Below are 22,445 nucleotides of genomic sequence, written 5' to 3'. Positions count from 1 at the left end.
TTTTGTAGGGCACTCATCATGTTCTCAAATACGAAGCTTCAAAAAGCACTGCTGATCTTGGCATCTTTTTTAATAGTTACCTGGATAATTTTTGCAATTTCTCAAAATTCCACAAAGGTAGGAATAGTTTTCTCCAGTTTGATTTGAAGCCTTCATCTGTTTGACCTATATCAAGTCAGAAATCATTACTCAATTCTGCCCCTTCTTCTCCTACTCCAACTCTGCTCTTTCCCCTTCTCTACCTTGTTTCAGAAGGGCTGTGAACACTGTTTCCATTTCCTCATTTCCCATTTACCCACAATCCATCTACTAATTAGAAGTCTACCTCCTATGTAACCCTTCATGGCTCTTGTCAAGGCCAACATCTTCTGTGTCATTAAATAAGTACTTTTCACTTATCCACGTGTACATATTCCTTGATCAGACAAATCTAGTTTGACACTGTCTTTTCATTTTTCTATGATTTCTAAACAAATTATTTTTTGTTATCTGATAGCATGATTTTCTTACCATGTGCCTTCATCAAGATCAGAGCTTATCTCCTATTGCATTTTCTAGTAATTATTAGTAGTGTCAGTACATATTATTGATTTTATAAGTTTATCTTGTATTCAGCCCCTAGCTGGATCTCCTTTATTATTAATTTTATTGGTACATTTTAGGTATACAATATAATGACATTCATCATTGAAAATTTGTACCTTTACATAATCTCTCAGTTCTAATATTTTCCCCATTCCCCTGCTCTCCCTTCAACCCCTCCACCCATCCCTATTTACAAAGACTTTGTTTCCATTTTTTCATTTTCTCATATTAATTCCATTCCCTTCTTTCCTTTCCCCTACCCCTCCCACCTCCCCTTCCCCTTTGCCCCTTTTCTTCCTATTTCACATTATCTATTATACCTTTTGGTCCTTATTTACATTTTCAGTTTCTCACACCAGAGAAACTATTCGGTATTTACACATGTGTGTCCTATTTATTTCACTTAAGAGTATCATTTCCTAACTCTGATTTTCTTTGTAGACAATCACAAGATCTACCGAAAAATACAGAAAAGAAGAAAAATAAACATAGTTTGTAATTCTCATACCTCATTATTTTGTGTATTTCTTTAATTTTATTGTTCAAGACTTCTAATCTGTTCAGTTGATGGCAGCTAGCCTTCTTGTCTTCTTCCTGACTTTGAAAATGTTTAAGGTTTTCTATTTGCTGAATTTTAATAATAAAAAATTTGAAATATATAAAATATTTTTGACAACTATAATCTCCAGTCAGAGAAGGTGAAAACAGTGAAAAATCATGCAATGTTTCCTTTAATCTATTAAGATATAGATTTATTTTGAAGGTCTGGCTTAGCCACAGTGGAGAAAAGTAAATGGGAAGAGCAGGACTATCCTTGTGAAGTCTGAAGACCATCTTTACCTTTAAAGTGACTACCACAATCTAAGGGGATAAATGATGGTGGCTTGTCCTATGATATGTGGAAATGGAAAGATTATTAGACATAAGTAAAAGAGATGCAGAGTCAGAATAGAAATTGGTTATTGGATGTGAGGTGTACAGATAAGGGAAAAGCAAATATACCAGCATCATTCTATTACTCATATGTATTCTCTAAGGTGTTTTTTAGATTGATTATATTTATCTATAACTGTTCAAGCATTCTCTAAACTACTGGAGTAAAAACATAAATGTGTACATTTTATTCAAAATTGATGATAGTATGTAAATAAGCATTCAAACTAATTATAAGTAAAAATGACTGTGAACACGTTGATTTCATAGTATGTCACCTACTTGTCGTTTCAGCTTTGGTTGACTCTAAACTTACCCATCTCCCTCCAAAATTGGAACACCTCCACAAAGTCTTCATGCCCCACATCATCAATGAGTCTGATAAAGTCACTAACAGAGGCTGAGCTGAGAATCAGGGAGATTATGGAGAAACTGGACCAGCAGATCCCACTCAGATCTTTCACCCATGTGAATACCACCACTAGTGCAGCCCACAGCATAACCACCATCCTTAACCCTCAAGTTACATACTGCAGGGGGGACCGGCTGGACATCCTTCTGGAGGTGAGGGACCACCTAGGACGCAGGAAGGAATATGGTGGGGACTTCCTGAGGGCCAGGATGTCCTCCCCATCCCTTAAGGCTGGTGCATCAGGAAAGGTGACAGACTTCAACAATGGCACCTACCTTGTCAGCTTCACTCTGTTCTGGGAGGGCCAGGTCTCCCTGTCTGTCCTGCTCATCCATCCCAGTGAAGGGGCATCAGCTCTCTGGAGGGCAAGGAAAGATGTCCATGATATAATTATTTTCAAAGGTAAATTTGTTAATGGCACTTCCCAAGTCCTTTCTGAATGTAGTCTGACCCTACACTCAAGTGCTGAACTATGCAAATACCTGTTCGGTGGAGAACATGAAGTCTTCTACTGTGTAAAGCCTCAACACATGCCCTGTGAGGCCCTAACCCATGTGTCTACGAGGAACCAAAAAACATCCTATCTTACTGCCAAGGAAAAAAGCCTTTTCCATATGTGAGTATATTTTTCAATACCATGCAAGGCACCCTACCCCCAGACAGAAGAAGTACATTGGCCATGTCAACATTGAGCATGACCCTCTCAGATGCCTCTCTATTCAAGATTCTGGGCAAACAGGTGGTGTCTTCATGGGGTGTCCTGTTCTTGACTCACTTTACAGTTTGCATTTTCACTGAAATGTTCAAGAAAAAGGGGATGCACAGGTAGAAATGGAATATATATGATATGGCCTATACTTTTCTATGGCAACAGCACTATGCCATTCAGTCATGTATTTTACTACAGACATAGGTTTTGAAATATATGTTCTATGGAAAGTTTCTGTGTGCTCATAAATGTTGCATCAAAAAGATTCCTTGGGAAGTGTATGAGACGTGGAGTTCCATCACCTCCCATACTATATCCCATAGATTCTGCATGTTAAGTATCTTTTGCTTTCAATCATTTCTTTCTGTATCTAGTGCTACTATCCAAGTTCAAGCCACAATGACCTCACCTAAACTACTGCGCCAGCTTCTTCACTGTCCACCTTCTACACTTCAGCCTAAGCAACTTTTTAAAAGCCAACTCCTACAGGACATCTCTAGTTGATCTCATGATAAGATATGCCTCCATATATACTACTCAAGGTAGAGGCATTCTTCATTGCACCCAAAGTGTGACCTAACAGTTCTTGGAAGCTTTTGGTTGAACAAACATGGGTGCCTGCATGAATGAACCATCAGAGGACTTTGAGGTTTTGCAAAAGGTAACTAATCAATACAAACCCCAGAACTATGAGCTAAGCCCTGAGACATTTATCAGTTCCAGAGTCTTTTGTTCATTTGCTAACTTTCCATAAACCTCAATTTACTTTCTTTTTCCTCTGCGTTCTATGAAAGTCTACCCCTAGTCCCCATGGGGATTTATTTTCCCTAAGCTTGAGGACATAGTGGAATGCTAGGGTCCCAGCAATCACTTTCTTAGCAGCTTTCAAAATCAAGCTTAGAGATTTTTCCTTTAAGCTTTCAAAATCATGGGAAAATATGCATTTTAGAATCTTCAAATTTGGGTGTCTGATCTATAGTCTCTTACTTCTAAATAAGTAAACACCACAGTTGGGTTTCTGTTTCTTCCCTTTTATCTCAGATGGTACAACTCACCAAACCTCTTCCTACTCACTAGCCATCCTCACACCCAAATCTCAGTAAGGATAAAAATATTGCCTTCATGGGATTGGACCTGAAGAGACATCTATATTAGAGAATAGGGTAATTGCATATGCTGTAGCTGGTACATGATCCCCTGTTCTCTTAGTCCTTCCTGCCTGTCTCTACTTACACACACACGAACACAAGTTTGAAACAGAATGAATCAAAGTGGATGAAGAGGTAAGAGCTCTGAAGCAGGAAGAGACAGGTAGTCTTTCATCAACTGGAGGAAAGAAATGCAGCATACATTTATTCATGCATGACCACTACTTTCTGTCAGCAAGTTGGATAGATATTAAGGATATGGCACTAGGCAAGACAAATGTACTACCTTCCTTCAGCAAATTTACAATCCTCAGACAGCAGGTATGTAAGAAAAACTGAAAGTGAACACTGCAGGGAACATGGCTAAAGAGGGAAACAGGAGCCCTGCAATAAGAGCTTTATGTGCATGTTAAGAAGCTGGATTCTGAAAGTAAGTGATGGGGAGACAACACAGGAGTTTAAACAATAATGCAGTTAGATTTGCAATTGGAAAGGGTGCTCTGGCAGTTGTGTTGAAGAATTTACGTAGAATCAAACTGAGACAGGCTGGCCAATAGGAGGAACATAGTAATTTTTAAAAACAGTATATGAACTTGAAGTGACATGGATACAGATAGTGAACTTGCAGATTTGATAAATATTTTGAATGTAAAATGATAGGACATACTGATTGCATGTGGCAGTTAAGTAGAGCTGCCCTGAACTTCAGGTACTCTTAGTAGGATAGAAAGTTTTCCAAAACCCTAATTTATTTATAATATTCAATAAATAAAAATAAGTTTCATTTCTAGAAAATTAAAAACTATCCTTTATTTACAATCTAGTGATTTTTATTGCCTGATTTATGTGGACAAATGACAGGCTAATTTGTCTTATCTTTTGAAGGTCCAAAGTGGGAGTTGAAATAATGAAAGACTTGAAACATATTGAAGTTTTCCAATGTAACAGTAAGTCTGCTCTATCTGTGGTAGATGCTGCTTAGCACATGTCTGACTCATGGCAAAGTTTATAAGTGTTAACCCATATTAATTGCAGCTTCCTGCAGCATAATCCTTTGCTGGTGTTTATGATGTCAATCATGCTGGACTTCAAAGAGAAATCAACTTTAAAAATACTTCAAACTCTGTTTATAACAGATTTCATCTTGATTTACCCAAGAGAAGAAAGTATTACTATCCTAAATTCTACTTAAACCTAGGATTTCAACTTCTAGAATTTGAGTCTCTATGCAAATGTCTTTAATAGATAACCACAGTTTCAGAGTAGGAACACTGTGGTTTTGGTTTCCTAACTCTCTGTTGGCAGAACCTCTGCTATAGATGTACTTATTAATTTTACATGGTGTTCTCATCTTATTAAATGCTTTAATAACAAGCAGAAAGCAGTGTTCCATATGAAACGTACTAACTTAACTTTAAAATAACTTTCTACAAAGCCTATTTTATTTCATCAATAACACTGGTAAACTTGGCAACTCATAATGATTAGTCCCAATATTCATTTAGTCACAAAATGTTTAATGAAGATCTAGTAGATATGAAGCATTATGGGAAAATGGAGAAAACAAATCCTTAGTAAGTTTGCAATTCAAAAAATATTCATCTACTGATTCTATGTAGAAAGCAAATGCAGAAAGACTTGTTTATGTTAGAGTTAATATTTGACTGACTCCTGAAGATATCTGTAATTAGAGAATGAGGTAAAAGAGAAATTTCATAAATATCAGAGATAGAATTGCTAGAGTTAATAATAATATAGGGAATCAGTTAAATTTGAGTAATTTCTGATTGTGAATATATACATTGAGATAAAAGAAAATATTGCTTGAGAAATACTAAAAATTATTCCTTGCTAGAAGTAATACTAATTTAATGTGTTGTAGAATATTTTTAATATGATGTCTTTTATCAAAAACTGTAGTCATGAGTAAAATTATTGTGGACCTTTTTCACTCAACCAATGAAATGGGTATGAGGTAGAATGTAGCCAGTGAAGAAGCTGAAAGGAGAGGAAGACTTAAGTCTGGAGGTTCTCAAGTGCTATGTTGAGGATGTCAGTGTTATTTGGCGGGTTTCTGAAACACAGAGGTAAACTGAAGAAAATAGTGGCATATGTACTTGGTGCTTTAAAAAGCAAATGATCAAAATGAGAATGACCTATAGAAAGAAAATCTGAAATGTTACTAAGGGGTATGAAATAAAATTTATATAAATAGAAGAAAATATGCTGTTTTGAGTTGGGATGCCCTAATATTGAAAAGATGTGGGTTTTGTCTAGATTAATTTCTTATTGCTATTGTAACAAAGTAGCTTAAAACAAGAAACATGTACTACCACAGTTTTGTCATTCAGAAGCCAGACATCAGTCTCACTGAGCTACAGTTAAAGTATAGTAGAGCTGCGTTCCTTTTTAGAGGTTCTAGGGAAACATCTGTTTATTTGCTTTTTCTAGCTTCTAAAGACTAACTTTCCTTATAGTCACATTTCTTCATCTCCAAAAACACAATAGTCAAATTCTTATGTTATATATTTTTGGTCCATCTTTCTGCTTCTGTCTTACACATTTTGCAGGATAAATGAGTTTAGCTAGAAGTCTTCTGTCTTCACCTGAGATAATTCAAGGAAATCTTTTTATCTCAAGTCTATACCCTTAGTCATATCTAGAAATTCTCTTTTGCCAGGAAGGCAACATATTTACAGGTTTGATGAATTAGTACTGTATTTGAAAACTTTGGGGAACATTAGTTTGCCTACCATAATCTCTAAACTAGAAAAAAAAAGATGATGAAATCTTGTACCATTAACAACATATGGTTCAAAATATCAAACCTATTCTAAAATTAAACATGTAAGAGTAATCATAAGAAAATGAATATCCTGACACGTTAGACAAGGTGTGATAATCACAAATAAACTCAAGGCTTTCTTCTCAGATATGCCAGTATATTATTAGGGTAAAGAATACTTAGAAACTATGAATCTTAAATGTCTAGGATCATGATAGAAAACCATCCAAGATACAATGCCATCAGGCCTGCTGGAAGCCAAACTATGTCACAATTTTAAAATAATTTTAGGATTATGAAAACAATTGATGTTCTGCCAGATAGGATATTTTGGAAGACATTACCATAACAGAGCTGGTAATTCTACTGGAGCTTGCTGGAATATCTCAGAATATTGGTTTGTGCTGCAAGCTGCATGATACTTTCAATAAAGTTCTATTTTAAAATTCAACTCAGTAGGTATTATATATTGTTTGAAGTTCTTATTTTGTAATTTTTAAAAAATTATATTTATCCCTTTCTTTTATTTAGTTTTTTGCAGTACTGGGAATTGAACCCAGGGTTCTCTGCTCTGAGATACATCAGTAACATTTTTTAATGTTTTACTTTGAGGCAGGGTTTCGCTAAATTGCTAATTTGCTCCAGCTGAGCTTAAATTTGCTATCCTCCTGCTTCAGTTTTACAGAGGCCTGGATTTCCAGGTTTGGGGCCCCACACCTAGTTCTGTTTGAAGTTTTTGAAATGTACATATGCTATATTATAAAGTCTTTATTAAAATAAGAAAATAAGATTATTCCTTTATTGATGAAATTAATATAAATAATTTGAAAATTAGAGCATCAACTGGCAGACCACTAATATTCAGATTAGAAAAAGACTTAAGTCCCTAAAGAATCATTAGGGATGACAATAAAAGAATAGAACATTGAGACTTAGCTAATGACCAGATTTGGGGGATGACTCAAAGTGTCTCAATAGAATGAGTAAAGGTGACTTAAAGCTAGTGATCAAAATAATAGTACTAGGAAAGGACAGAAAAAACAAGAGTTAGAAGAATAGAAAAGAGATCAAGAAGGGAAGGACAAAGAAAAAAAGGCCAGAGGGCTGGGGATTTAGCTCAGTGGTTTCACCGCCTGCTGTGCAAGCTCAAGGACCCGAGTTCAATCCTCAGTACAAAAAAAAAAGGATTGGAAAAGAGACGAAGTATATTTGCTGGGGATTTACCTCAGTGGTTCCAGTGCCTGCCTTGCAAGCACAAGGTCCCGAGTTCGAACCCCAGTACAAAAAAAAAAAAAAAGAAAAAAGGCCAGATGTTAATCTGATGCCATTTAAACCACTTACCACAAGTATCTCTGTTATCAGAAAATGAAAATGTAAAAGAGAAATGTCGAATTGGAATGAAGATTCCTTTCCCTGGTGGTTACATGCTACAAGAAAGGTGGATCACAACATTTTGCAACCAGAGTCAGTTAGATACAATGAAGATAAATGGCTGTCTGAAAGGAAAACTCATTTACCTCCTGGGAGACTCTACACTGCGTCAATGGATCGAGTACTTACCCAATGTTGTAAAAAGTATGTAATTATTTTATACTGGTTTAGAAATTCAGGCTGATTTTAAAGTACTTTAAATGAGGCCTCTATTTTCTCACTTGGTCTATTTTGTGTTTCACTTCATTTAGCTTTCTGGTTTTGAATCTTTTCATTTGACATGTATTTTATTCCCCTCTTTCATAAGAAATGTTGTTGCTCCTTATAAATTCCCATGAATAGACATTTCTCCAAAAATATACAAATGTCGAACAAACACATGAAAAGATGCTCCAGTCATTAGTTATTAGGAAATGCAAATCAAACTAAAATGAAATCCCACAGGGTGGCACAGGCCTGTAATACCAGCACCCTGAGAGGCTGAGGCAGGAGAATAAAAACTTTGACCCAGTTTGGGCAATTTTAATTTAGTTTGGGCAACTTAGCAGCTGGGTGGGATGGCACACACCTGTAATCCCAGCACTCAGGAGTTCAAGGTCACCCTGGGCTGCATAGTGAGACCTTGTCTCAAAAAACACTTAGTTATTTAGTTAGATGTATCCCACAACAAAAATTAAGAAAGGCAAAGATCCTGGGTTCAATCCTCACTATCAAAAAAACAAACACATAAGGAAAAATATTACATGAGATACCACTTCAATCTACTAGCATGGTTATAACAACAAAATAGAAAACAAATATTGATGAGTATATGAACAAATTAGCACCCTTATACATTGCTAGTGGGAATGTGACGTGATGGAACTGTTGTGGAAAACAGTTTGGAAATTACTCAAGAAGTTAAACATAGAATTACCATATGACACAACAATTTCACTTATTATATACCTCAAAAAAACTGAGAAAAGACTCAAATAGATACCTATAAAGGAGTGTCCGAAATAAGCAAAAGGTGAAAACAATTTATGTGTCCATCAGCAAATGAATGGATAAACAAAATGTCGTATATGCACACAACAAAATATTATTCAGCCATAAAACGAAATGAAGTCCTGTGGCTAGGGATGTAACTTCAGTGATAGAGTACTTGTTTATCATGCATGAAAGCCTGAATTGAAACCGTAGCCCCACAAAAAAATTAAAGAATAGAAAAACAGGAACAATGTTCTGATACATGCTACAACAATGACAAATCTTAAACTATAAAACAAGTCAAACACAAAAGAATAAATATGATTCCAGGAAATATATAGAATAGACACACATATAGACAGAAAATGGACAATAGATTATCAGGGGCTAGGAAAAATGGAGGAATGAGGAGTTACTGCTTAACAGATACAGAGTTTTAGTTTAGAATGATGAGAAAGTTTTGGAAATAACAGTGATGACTGTGCAACATTGTGAATATAATTAATTAATACCACTGAATTACATCCTTTAAAGAGTAAATTTTTGTTGTATTTATCACGATAAAAAGTTTTTACAATTGCAAAAATTCCAATGAAATTTTGCACTTTTATTGCCATTTCACATATATGACCTGGTAATCTACTATAGAGAGCAGCATGCTCCTGAGCAAATATTCCAAGTGGTTATTGTATATGATAGGATATTCTTTTATAAATATTAATCATTACTTTGGAGTTAGAGGTGACAAAATTACTCTAGGTGGGTATTGTAAATAAGACATTCTTTCTAAAAATATTAATCATTGCACTAGATTTAAAAATCTATTTTTTTTATCAGCATTGAGATTTTTTGACCTTCATGGAACTGGAAGTTTTCCAAAACGTCTGCTTCTGGATGCTCAAAGACATACTCAGATTCAATGGAAAAAACATAGCTACCCCTTTATCACAATTCATCTCTATTCTGTGACAGATGATGGTTATATCCCTCTGGAGATTGACCGGGTACTAGGAGACCAAAACACAGTCATCGTCATTACCTTTGGCCATCACTTCAGACCTTTCCCCATTGATATTTTCATTCGTAGGGCTATCAGTATCCGAAAGGCTATTGAACGACTATTTCTAAGAAGCCCAGCCACTAAAGTGATCATTAAAACAGAAAATATCAGGGAAATGCCCATAGAAAGTGAGTGGTTTGATGACTTCCATGGACACATTCAATATCTTACCATGAAGGACATTTTCAAAGATCTCAATGTGGGTATCATTGATGCTTGGGACATGACCATTGCATACAATGCCTATTTTCTCCACCCACCAGATGTTGTGATTAAAAATCAGATTGACATGTTTTTAAACTACATTTGCTAAAGCATAATTATACAAATCACTATAAACCAATCTCCACAAACAATCCTTTGTGTATGGAGGGTTTTATTTTTTCATTTTTGGGGCTCAAAATATCAAATTTAAAGAATCTTGGCAGAAAGGACACTTGAGGACAATGACAACTAATATGAGATGCAATGCCAAGAATATCAGATGTGAAGAATGATTGTACCATGCCTGGAGCTTGTCAGAGTGGAATAAGTAATATTTTTATTCTTTAAGCAAGTTTGAGTCATGGTCATGATTTCCGTAACTTGTGGCTGAAGTTAACAGAAAAACTAAAAGAGAGCATATGATTTCCATGGAGTTTTAATATAGGAGTTACACAATCTTTCCTATAAAGTGTAGACAGGAAACACTTTAGGCCTCATAAGCTGTATAGTGTCTCTACAGTGTATTCAGTTCTGCCACTGTAGTGCAAGAGCTGCCAAAGACAACATGTAAACAAATGCGTGTGGTTATGTTTCATATTTATGGAAAATGAAACTTGAATTTCATAAAACTTATATATGTCAGGATATTATTCTTTTGATTTTTTCCCCAAACTTTTAAAAAATACAAAAACCATGGTGAACATATTTGGCTTCTAGGCCATATTTTACCAATACTTGAGTTAAAACAAAAAATTTGAGGAGGAAGTTGGCATATTAGAGACAACATTCTCCTGTGAGAAATTGAACCAAAACAATTATATAGTTACATGGTAAAGTGAGTCAGGGTATCATGGGAAAGCACTTTGTAACAGGAGAGTCAGGGACCAGGAAGAACTCAGAAATACTGGATTTTAGAATTGTAATAGAATAGAGAGCCATAACAATGTATGGCAACACAGTATGAGGAAAGGAAGCCACCCAGCTCCCAGCAGGGGAAAAGAGGAAAAAGTCATAAAGATCTCCAGAATTACAGAATCTGGCACCTTACTAACATACAGTATGAGCATTCAGGAGGTCTAAGATCTACATAGCTAGAAGGCACAGAAGAATTTCTCCCGTATTTCCTGGCATATTCATATGGTGTCACAACTGGGAGCCATCTTAAGAAGTGTCCTATTGTCTGAACACAGTGCTCAAAGGATCAGAAGCTCCTGCATTTTTATATCTCCAAGATTCAACAGCATTTTCTGCTCACTGACACAGCAAGCAGACACCCTGGAAGAGAATATAGGCCCAGGGAAGAAACAAGTTTGTGGAGAAATCTATGTAGTAGGAAGCACAGTCTGTGACATGAAGAGAAGGAGAAGGTGCTTCCAATTAAATCTAGAAGATGGACCTCTGTGAAAAGGAGCAAGATCGGCTGTGTTCAGATCCCAGCCTGGTATCTGGCACAGACTTAGCATCCAGCAGCTCCTTTTCCTAACAGTAGTACCTGCCCCGAGCACTTGGAGTGTGGAGGGAGGAATGTTTGTTTTTCCTCTTCACTGATCCATCACTTGCCCATTAGCAGAGCTGAGATGCACCTTAGGATTGTCTGCCCAGACTTGCATTGTTGTGACCTGGCTGTGAGTCAATACTCACAGAACTGGGTAAAGCAATCTTAAAATTCATATGGCACCAGAAGAGACACAGAATTGTAAAATAGCAAAACCAATTTTGGGCAACAAGGACAAGGCAAGAAGTATCACAGTCCTGAACTTCAAGCTATACTACAAAGCTACAGTGATAAAAACAGCATATTGGCAAAAAACAAAAAACACCAAAAAACACAACTTGTGTATCAACAGAATAGAAGATGTACGAACAACTCCATGCACACTCACAGCTACCTTATTTTTGACAAAGGGGCCAAATACAGTAAGTCCCTGACTTACAAACAAGTTCTGGTCTGGGAGAATGTACTTAACGGATTCATTGGTCAGTCTGACAAAGTGAGTCTTATATACCTTTGACACAAATATACAATGTAAAGCATTAAAAAAATCAAACACACATGCAAAAATACAGTAAGTCACTGATTGTACTGTACTATATTGCACTGTACAGTTGGCATACAGCAGCACAACTGTGGACAATGTCCAGCATACATGTGAGCTACTTTCATAATTTGTTCACATCTATGAATGTTTAAAATGCAAGATCCATTCATGTCAGTGAAAGTTTGCAACTCAAATGTTTGTAAGTTGAGAACTTACTGTACTTTTGGTGGAGAAAACATAGCCTGTTTAAAATATGGTATTGAGAAAAATGGCTATCAACAGCAGAAGATTAAACCTAAAACCATCTCTCTCACTGTGCACTAAACTAAAATCAAAATGGTCAAATTTCTAAGTATTAAAATAGAATCTGCTGGGAGATAAAATAGGTAAAAATTATTGAAGACATAGCTGTAGGCAAAGACTTTTTGTACCAAACCCATTGCACACAAAAAAATCAAGAATCAACAAGTGAGATAACATCTAATTAAAAAGCTTCTGCACAGCAAAGGAAACTACCAACGGAGTAAAGAGACTACAGAATGGGGAAAAAAATGTGACAGTACTACTCAAAAAAAAAAAAATGAATATCGAGAATATATGAACTCAAAAAAATTAGCCCCCTCAAATTAAAAAACTCAATCAAAAATGGGCATCTGAAATGTACAGACATTTCTTCAATCAAGAAGTACAGATGGCCAATACATGAAAAAAATGTTCAACATCATTGGTCACTGGAGAAATGCAAATTAAAACAACACAAGATTCCGTCTCACTCCAAAAAGAAATCAACTGATAACAAATGCTAGAGACTCTGCAGGAGGAAAAAGGAACCTTTCTTCATTGTTGATAGGGATATAAACTGGTACAACCACTACAGAAATATATGGAGACTCCTCAAAAAGCTAAAAGTAGAAATTTCATTTGACCCAGCTATTACTCTTCTAGGTATCTTCCTAAAAGAGTCAAAGACATCATACCACAGTGATGTATGCACACCCATGTTTATAGCAGCACAATTTATAATAGCTAAATCTTGGAAACAATCTATATGTCCATCAAGTTTATCCGTGAATGGATAAAGAAAATGTGGTATTTATACACAGCAGAGTACTGCCAAAAAGGATAAACTTGAGTCATCTGTATGAAAATGGATGCACCTTGAGACCATAATGTTAAGCAAAGTAAATCAGACACAGAAGCTTAAATATCACATGCTTTCTCTTACATGACAAACTCAATATATAAATAAAGTGCAAAATAAAAGACTATAGGAAAAGAGAAAGTTATTGTAACTCCATGGACAATGTATCTAAAAATGTACCTTGATTTGGTATAATTGTCTTATATGTTTTATAGTTTTGTTTTTTTTTTAAACCAGTACCAGGGATCAAACTCAAGACCTTGGGCTTATAAGGCAAGCACAGCACTGCTGAGCTAAATCCCCAGCTCTTCCTATGGTTTTTCGCTGATTAGTCTGGCTACTGATCTGTATATGTGATAATTCACCATATAAGGACTTATAAGATGAATAAATGAATTTGATGCTGGCAAAAGGGGGGATAGAGAAGAATGGGAAAAAAGAATTGAGATATGTTACGTACATGTACCAATTCCCTACAATGAATGTAATCATTATGTACTACAAACATACTAATAAAAAATTAAAAGAAAAAGAATAGGTATACCCAGGTGTGGTTAACGCGTGATCACAATCCCATCACTTTGGGAAACTGCGACAGGAGGATCACACATTCAAGCCCAGCCTGCACAGTTTAGCAACTTAACAAGACCCTGTTTCTGGGGAAAAGGAATTTGGGGATGTAGTTATGTAGTTCAGTAAAAAGGCCCTGAGTTCAATCCCCAGTAACACACACACAGAGACACACAAAAGGTTTAGATAAAGGAGTAAGTGTACAGTAAGACAGCAGGCTAAAGTCATAGGAAACCTACTTGGCAAATGAATAACAGAAATCCCACCACCACCATCACCACAACAACAGGAAAAGTCATCCAAGTACAGGAAACAGGTACAACCCCAAACAGATATGACCAGAAAAGAACCTTTCTATACTATATTATAGTTAAGCTGCCAAGAGTAGAGAACATAGAAAGAATACTAAAAACTGCGTGACGAAAATACCATATTCCTTAGAAAGGCAACTTCATCAAAATAACAAGATTTTTCAGCAGAAATCCTATAGGAGGGTGTACAATGATGAATTTCAAGCCATGAAAGAAAACTGTCAATTTAGATCACTATATCTTGCAAACCTATCCTTTAGAATAAAAAAGAATGAAGACCTCCTAAGATAACCATAAACTAAAGGAATTCATAACCTTTAAGCCACCATTGCAAAAGATACTTAAACAAATCCTATTCAGAGAGGAAAAAAGAGTAACAGAATCACACAAACTCAAGAAAGAATAAATTTCACTAGGATAGTGGACAAGCAAATGAGAATTAGGAAAGAAACACTATTAATAAATCATCAAATCACTAATGTGAATGAAGGAAAAAGAAAAAAAACACAATATTTTGAAGAACAAGAAAATAACAATTAAGGTATATCTTTCAATAACCCTGAAAGTAAATGGTATTAATTATCCAATTAAGACCTACTGAATGACTGCCTGAATTTAAAAAGAAGATCCAACTATTTGTTGTCTGCAAGAAACATAACCCCATGATAAAGACATACAGACTGAAAGTTAAGGAAGAATAATGAAGCTGGGCATAGCGATGTATGCCCATAATTTGGGCATTCTGGGGTCTGAGGCAGGAGGATTATAAGTCCAACCTGGACAACTTACCAAGAACATCCCCCCCAAAAAAAAACAAAGGGGGATGAGAAATGATATTCCAAGAAACTGGAATCTAAAAGCAAGCAAGAATAGTTATCTGTAACAAAGCTTCAGATAAGACTTCAAGACAAAATCAGAGATTCCCAGCTAGCAGCATGAGAGGAGGCTCAAGCCTATAGAGGTGTGGAAACAGTGGGGGAAACTACAGGCTTTCATGGAGAAATGGACCAGTGGAGCAGACCAGCACCAGATTAGTGACTCCAGTTCAAACATCCTCAGGAGAGGGTGATTGGCTGGATGCCATTTTGGGGTGTGGCCAGCTGAACCCTAGACTCGAAGCAATCATGAGTTGGCTTCATCTTGGGGCTCCCAGTATATGTGTGAGGTACAGCCCTGGGAGATGCCCAGAATTGCGAAGCTCAGGTCAAGCTGGCAAGAAACATCCAAAACTGTGGGTTAAACAACTTGGGTCACAGGCCTACAACCAGAGAAGATCAGAAAGCTGGTAAAGACCAGGTTTAGGAGGTTTCTGCTGGAAAGGACTGCATTAGTTGCTGGACTCCAGATGTGTGTTATGGCTTGGCAGAAAGTTTGTCTGAATTTTTTGTGTGTGTCCAGAGGCTTTGCCTGATTCTGAGATTGGGGCAGTGACCAATTAATCTTGCAGAATAAATTTCAAGGCAGTCGAATACTGAGGCAGTGGCATGGTTACTGTTGGGAGATGTTAGCCAGATCTATGTGGATCTATGTGGATCTATTTTATCCAGATCTATGTGGATCTATCTGTGTGGGCAATCTATGTGGACAAGAGCAGATCCCAGGAGAATGATTTAAAACATTTGAGTTTGGCCAGAAAGGAAGTCTGAAGCTGTGGACTACAAAGATAGAGCAGAGTAGATCAGGATTGCTCAGGAGGAACAGAATAGAAAAGATGGCCTGAGGGCAGCACAGGAAACAGTGGGACTCCACCCTTTGCAGACTCAGAGTTGGAAAGGTGAAAGATTTTGCTTTGAGAAGAAAGCCCCAGAGCAGCATGTTCCAGAATGGCAGCAGCCAAGGGAAGTTCTTCCAAAATGGCCGCAACCTAGAGAAATTTGTTCCTTAGGATTGGGCTCAGAGTGCTCAGCAATGCAAGCATTCGACCCCTAGCACCCAAAGAGAAGAAAGCCCGGCTACGACTGCTTCAGCTGGCAGCAGACCTTGGCATCATCCATGTGGTGCTGGTTTTAGGTGCATGCAGAATGCAAGTTATGGGGTCAGGAAGGCTTCCACACAGATTTCAGAAGAACACCTACAAAGTCAGGCAGTGTGCCTGAGAGGGCAGTTTGTAAAAATGTGTGTGAAGCCAAAGGTTCAGTGGAGACCCCACAAGTTTGGACAATACAGGAGCATGCGCGGATCACCTGAGGCAAAGTGCGAGGGAGCAAAAGTGGCCCCAAAGAGAAGTTGTGGGAGCTACAATCATAAGTGCCAGAGGCAGAGCCATCAAAGCCCTTTGGAGTTCACAACTTGCCACAGATAGCTGGGGATGCTGGAGGTGGAACTGTATGATTTAATGTTTGCCCTACTCGACTGTGGACTTGTTTTGGTCCCATTTCTTTGTATGCCCTTCTTTGTAATGGGAAAAGTCTATCTTGTGCCACTGAATGTTGGAAGTGTTTAACTTCCTTTTCATTTGTACTGGGGCTTGCGGCTAAGAGTTTGCCTTTAATCTCAGAGGAGACTTTGGACTTGGACTTTTCAGCAATGCTAAAACTGTTAGGACTTTGGCAAACTTAGAGATGAACTAAATGCCTTTTGCATAATGGAACGCACATGAGCCTTTGCAGAGCCAGGGGTGCAATGTTATTCTTTGAACCTGGATGTCCCCCCAAAGCCTCATTCAGTCAGAGGTAGCTGAGTCTGGAACATGTGATGCTGGGATCAAGAGTGTATGATTATTAAAGCACTACACCCAAGTGAGTGGTTTAGCACTGCCCTAATGCCAGGGATAAGAGAGGCAGAAAGATACAGTGAAGTCTCTTTCCCTTGTTGCCTTTGTTACTGTGTGGGCAGCATCTTGTTTCTCCTCTATGATGCCTGTTTGCCATCCCTGCTCAGAGCCAGCTGATTAGGGACTGAAACCTCTCAGCCAAATAAACCCCTTCCCTTAAAAAAACAAATTTCATCCTATACACCCACTGATTGTCACCCCTATAGCATACTAAATCTGTATATATACTTAAGTATATTTCTGAGTCTCTATAGCACTGCATTGATTTATCTGTGTACCAATACAACCCTTTTTTTTTTTTCTGGTACCAGGGATTGAACTCAGGACCTTGTGCTTCAGAGGCAGGCAGTGGCACCACTGAGCTAAAACCCTGGCCCCCATCCTATTTTAATTATACAGATTTTACAAATTTTACTATCTAGTAAGGACCTACCCAGAGCCATAACCACAATTCTTTATCCACCAATTTCTGTTTATTCTTTATTTCTCCTTTCAAATGAACTTTCTGATTGACTTGTCTGGTCCAGAAAGTTCTAAGGATATTTTATCATTGTGTGTACGTACACAATCTTTATGTTTTCTATTGAAGAACATGATTTCCCTTCCCTTTGTTCACTTTTCTCTCCTTTGTGCTTTGTAAGTTTCCCTCATAAAAATATTGGACATGTTAAATTTATACCTAAGTATTTTTTTGGCACTTGCCTATCATAGGTCCTCTGTTCTATTTCTTGTAAGCATCATTTAGACTTACTTCTGTAATAAATACTTAATCATTACAACAAATTCTTATATCAAACATTCTAGTCATTTTGATTGTCTAAATTTATTGTTTTAACAGATTCTTTAGGAAGGATTTAGACAAAATGGTCCCTAAGTTCTAATATCCTCATAAGAATTTGCCTATAATTTTAATAATTAAAGGTCATTTCTCTTATTATAAAATTACTGGTTGTATTTTCTTTCCTGGAATTCCTTAAAGATTTCTCTGCACTTAATGCTAAAAAGAAAACAGGAGAAAAAGACATACATAAGAATGAGATGCTACATAAGAAAATAAAAATAAAGATATAATCATCAGACATTTGCATGGTAGCAAAAAATTCAACATACAAAAATGAGATCATTCAGAATTACAAGTTAAAATTGATATAGCTACACACATCATAGAAAATGTTATTATGTCTTTTCAGACACCATAAATCAAACAGACCTAAAATTAGTAAATATATATATAACATCTGAACACAATAGATAAACATAAACTTGTACTAATAAACATTGAGAAGGCAGATCAGGCCACTGCAGGCAGGTCTGCACACGTCCTACTCAGGTTTCGAGTCACATGGAACACGCTGAATCAGCCCGCTGGAGACAGGGAGGTCTGCAGACACCCTACCAAGGTCCCAAGTCGCGCAGAACATGCCGAATCAGCCCTGGCCCCTGCAACAATCCACTGGACAGCCGCCCCCCCGCCCCACTCCTCTGTACAGCCACCTGGTTCCACACTACAAAGACGCAGAGGACACCGGGCCACCAGACCACGGTACTGAGTCCTGCTGCTCCCAGCCCAGAGGTAGGGGCCTCTGAGCCACTGTCCCACTACTCCTGGTCCACAGGAAGGGGCTTCCTGGTCACCATCACTCCTGCTGCTCCCAGCCCAGAGGAAAGGGCTTTTGAGCCACCTTCTGTCCCGCCGCTCCTGGCCCAGAGGAAGGGGCTTCTGGGACACTATCCCTCCCACTGCTCCCGGCCCAGAGGTAGGGGCTTCTGAGTGACCATCCCATTGCTCCTGGACCAGAGGAAGGGGCTTCCAGGCCACCATCCCTCCCACCACTCCCGGCCCAGAGGTGGGGGTTTCTGAGCCATCATCCCACTGCTCCTGGACCAGAGAAAGGGGCTTCCTGGCCACCATCCTTCCCGCTGCTCCCAGCCCACAGGAAAGGGCTTTTGGGCCACCATCCCTACCGCTGCTCCCACCCCGTCCCACCTCTCCCAGCTCAGAGGAGGTAATCTGTGCAGGTGCCAACAGCCCCCCTGCCCAAGTCGAAACAAGAAAACATGTAAATAATTCTCAAAACCAGACTTCCAGATCACCTACAGCAACCCCAAAGGGAAATGAGATGGAACACTCTCATACTCAACCACCTGGCCCACTGAACTGGCAACAAAAGGGGATCTGGAAAAAAATGAAATCAGAAATAATTTCTCAGATAACAGGAGAAATTGAGCCCCTAGTGCAAGACATGATTAATAAATCTAGAGAGCACCTCAGGAACATGATGGAATCCCAATATAGGAAACAAATGGAATCCATAAAACAGATGCAAATAGATTTCCAGGACATGAAAAACTCCCTTGAAAGTCTACACAGCAGAAGGAGCCAATGTGAGCACAGAATTTCAGATATAGGAGATAAGATTGCAATTAGTGACCAGGAAAAGAAAAATTGCTTCAAAATTTTAAGGGAACATGAGAAATCAATCCAGCAGCTGCTAGATGATGCAAAAAGAATAACATAAGACTGATTGGGTCAATGAAGAAACAGGAGAGAGTGCAGATGACATAAAAAATCTCTTCACAGAAATAATGGCAGAAAACTTCCCAAGCAGGGGGAAAGAGCTTGACATACACATAAGTGAGGCATATAGGACTCCAAACAGCCTTCATCAAAAAAAATCTACACATAGGCATATAATTGTTAAGATTCCAGAAACACAACAGAAGAAAAAAGTTCTACAAGCAGTTAAAGAAAAGAAACAAATCACATACAAAGGAAAACCCATCAGAATCACAGCAGACTTCTCAACACAAACAATCAAGGCAAGAAGAGCTTGGAGTGACATATTCCAAGCCCTAAAAGAAAACAGCCCCCAACCCAGATTGATGTACCCTGCAAAACTATCTTTCAAAATGGATGGAGAAATAAGATACTTTCATGACAAAGAGTACCTTAGGAACTTTGTGAATACCAAAACAGCACTCCAAAGAATTTTACACAATATCCTAGGAACAGACATTGAGGATCACAACCCCAGGAAGCAAAGCAGAATGAACCCTTCTGGCATGACAAGAAATTAAATGGAAAGGGGGAGAACCCAACAAAAAGAAAAAGTCATGGCAATGACAAGTCAATACGTTTCAGTTATAACCATCAATGTTAATGGTCTCAATTCACCAATCAAAAGAAATAGACTGGCAGAATGGGTCAAGAAGCAAAATCCAACAATATGCTGCATACAAGAAACACACTTAATTCAAAAGGAAACTCATAGACTGAAAGCTAAAGGGTGGAAAACAATACTCCATGCGACAGGAACCCGAGAAAAAGCAGAAGTAGCTATCCTCTTTGCAGATCAAGTAGATTTCAAACCAACACTGATTAAGAGAGACAAAGAAGGACACTACATCCTTGTAAAGGGAACAATCCAAGAGGAAGAGATGACAATCATAAATATCTATGCACCAAACACTAGTGCACCCAACTATATAAAACAAATACTAATGGACATGAAAAGCCATATATGCACTAATACAATTGTAGTGGGGGACCACAACACCCCACTGTCACAAATAGATAGATCAACTAGACTAAAAATAAGTAATGAAATACTAGAACTCAATCGAACTCTAAAACAAATGAACTTAACAGATGTTTACAGAGTCTTCCACCCCACAAAATCAGAATACACATTCTTCTCAGCTGCACATGGGTCATTCTCCAAAATAGACCACATACCCACACATAGAACATGTTTAAGTGCAAAGGAACTGAAGTTATCCCCTGTATATTATCAGACCATGGTGCGATGAAAATGGAGATCAACAGCAAAAGAAACTCAAAAAATTTCATAAACACGTGGAAATTGAACAACACACTTCTGAATAACCAATGGGTCACAGAGGAAATTAAAGAAGAAATCAGACAGTTCCTTCAATTAAATGACAACGACAATACAACATATCAGAATCTATGGGACACAATGAAAGCAGTCTTACGACTGCTCATACAAGGGAGGAAATTATACAGATCAGAGGAGAAATCAATGCAATGGAGGCTAACAGAACAATACAAAAAAAATCAATGAAGCCAAGAGTTGGTTCTTCAAAAGAATCAACAAAATTGACAAACCCTTAGCCAACAGTATCAGAAAAAGGAAAGAAAAGGCCCAAATCCATGCAATTAGGAATGAAAAGGGGGAAATTACAACAGACCCAGCAGAAATCCAGAGGAGCATCAATACCTACTTCCAGAACCTATACACCAATAAGATGGACAACAAAGAAGAAATGGGCAGATTCCTAGATACATATGAATTACCAAAGTTGAACGAAGAAGACCTAAAAATTCTGAACAACCCAATATCAACCAATGAAATTGAAAATGTAATTAAAAACTTATCAACTAAGAAAAGCCTGGGCCCTGATGGCTTCACTGCTGAATTCTACAAGACATTTAGAGAGGAACTGCTGCCACTACTGTTTAAACTCTTCAATGAAATTGAAAGGGAAGCAACACTCCCAAATTCATTCCTGGAAGCAAGCATCACCTTGATCCCCAAAGCAGAGAAAGACCCAACTGAAAAGGAGAACTATAGGCCAATCTCACTAATGAACATAGATGCAAAAATCCTTAATAAGATACTTGCAAACAGAATGCAGAAGATCATCAAGAAGATCATACACCCTGATCAAGTGGGATTCATCCCAGGGATGCAGGAATGTTTCAATATAAGCAAATCAATCAATGTAATACACTACATCAATAGAGCCAAGGACAATGACCATATGATTATCTCCATAGACGCAGAAAAAGCATTTGACAAAATCCAACATGCATTTATGATAAAATCCTAACAAAAAATTGGAATAGATGGTCTCTACCTCAAACTGATAGAAGTCATCTATGAAAAACCAACAGCCAATATCATACTAAATGGTCAAAACCTGAAATCCTTCACACTCAAATCAGGAACAAGACAAGGATGTCCACTATCACCACTCTTGTTCAATATAGTTCTGGAAACATTAGCCATGGCAATTAGACAAGAGAAAGAAATAAAAGGAATAAAGACAGGAAATGAAGAAGTCAAATTGTCATTATTTGCAGATGACATGATACTGTATATAGAAGACCCCAAGAACTCCACCAAAAGTCTTCTAGACTTAATAACCAAATTCAGTCAAGTAGCTGGTTACAAGGTCAACACACAAAAATCAATAGCTTTCCTCTACACAAATGACAGACTCACTGAGAGAGAAATAGGGCAAATAATTCCTTTCACAATAGCATCCAAAAAACTGAAATACCTAGGAATCAACCTAACAAAAGAAATCAAAGATCTCTTCTCTGAAAACTATGGCACTCTGAAAAG

The 22,445-nt window shown here is 37.7% G+C and overlaps 1 protein-coding gene across 1 annotated transcript in view; it reads left to right on the top strand.

Moving 5' to 3' along the window:
• Positions 1 to 19,438, top strand: part of Nxpe1 (neurexophilin and PC-esterase domain family member 1) — a 50,050-nt gene extending 30,612 nt beyond the window's left edge. The window contains exons 2-6 of the mRNA XM_087212407.1: positions 9 to 117; positions 1,813 to 2,546; positions 4,673 to 4,734; positions 7,935 to 8,147; positions 9,813 to 19,438. Coding sequence (XP_087068533.1) covers positions 19 to 117; positions 1,813 to 2,546; positions 4,673 to 4,734; positions 7,935 to 8,147; positions 9,813 to 10,348 — 1,644 coding nt within the window. The 5' untranslated portion in view covers positions 9 to 18 and the 3' untranslated portion in view covers positions 10,349 to 19,438. The remainder of the gene's footprint in view (positions 1 to 8; positions 118 to 1,812; positions 2,547 to 4,672; positions 4,735 to 7,934; positions 8,148 to 9,812) is intronic.
• Positions 19,439 to 22,445: the final 3,007 nt, after the last annotated feature.

This window comes from Heterocephalus glaber, unplaced genomic scaffold, assembly GCF_053883595.1.
Source record: "Heterocephalus glaber isolate CG9 unplaced genomic scaffold, H.glaber_assembly_v1.0 deba00001429, whole genome shotgun sequence".
Lineage (NCBI taxonomy): Eukaryota > Metazoa > Chordata > Mammalia > Rodentia > Bathyergidae > Heterocephalus > Heterocephalus glaber.
Note: the sequence above shows the minus strand (reverse complement) of the source record. Positions and strands in the feature narration are given on the sequence as shown.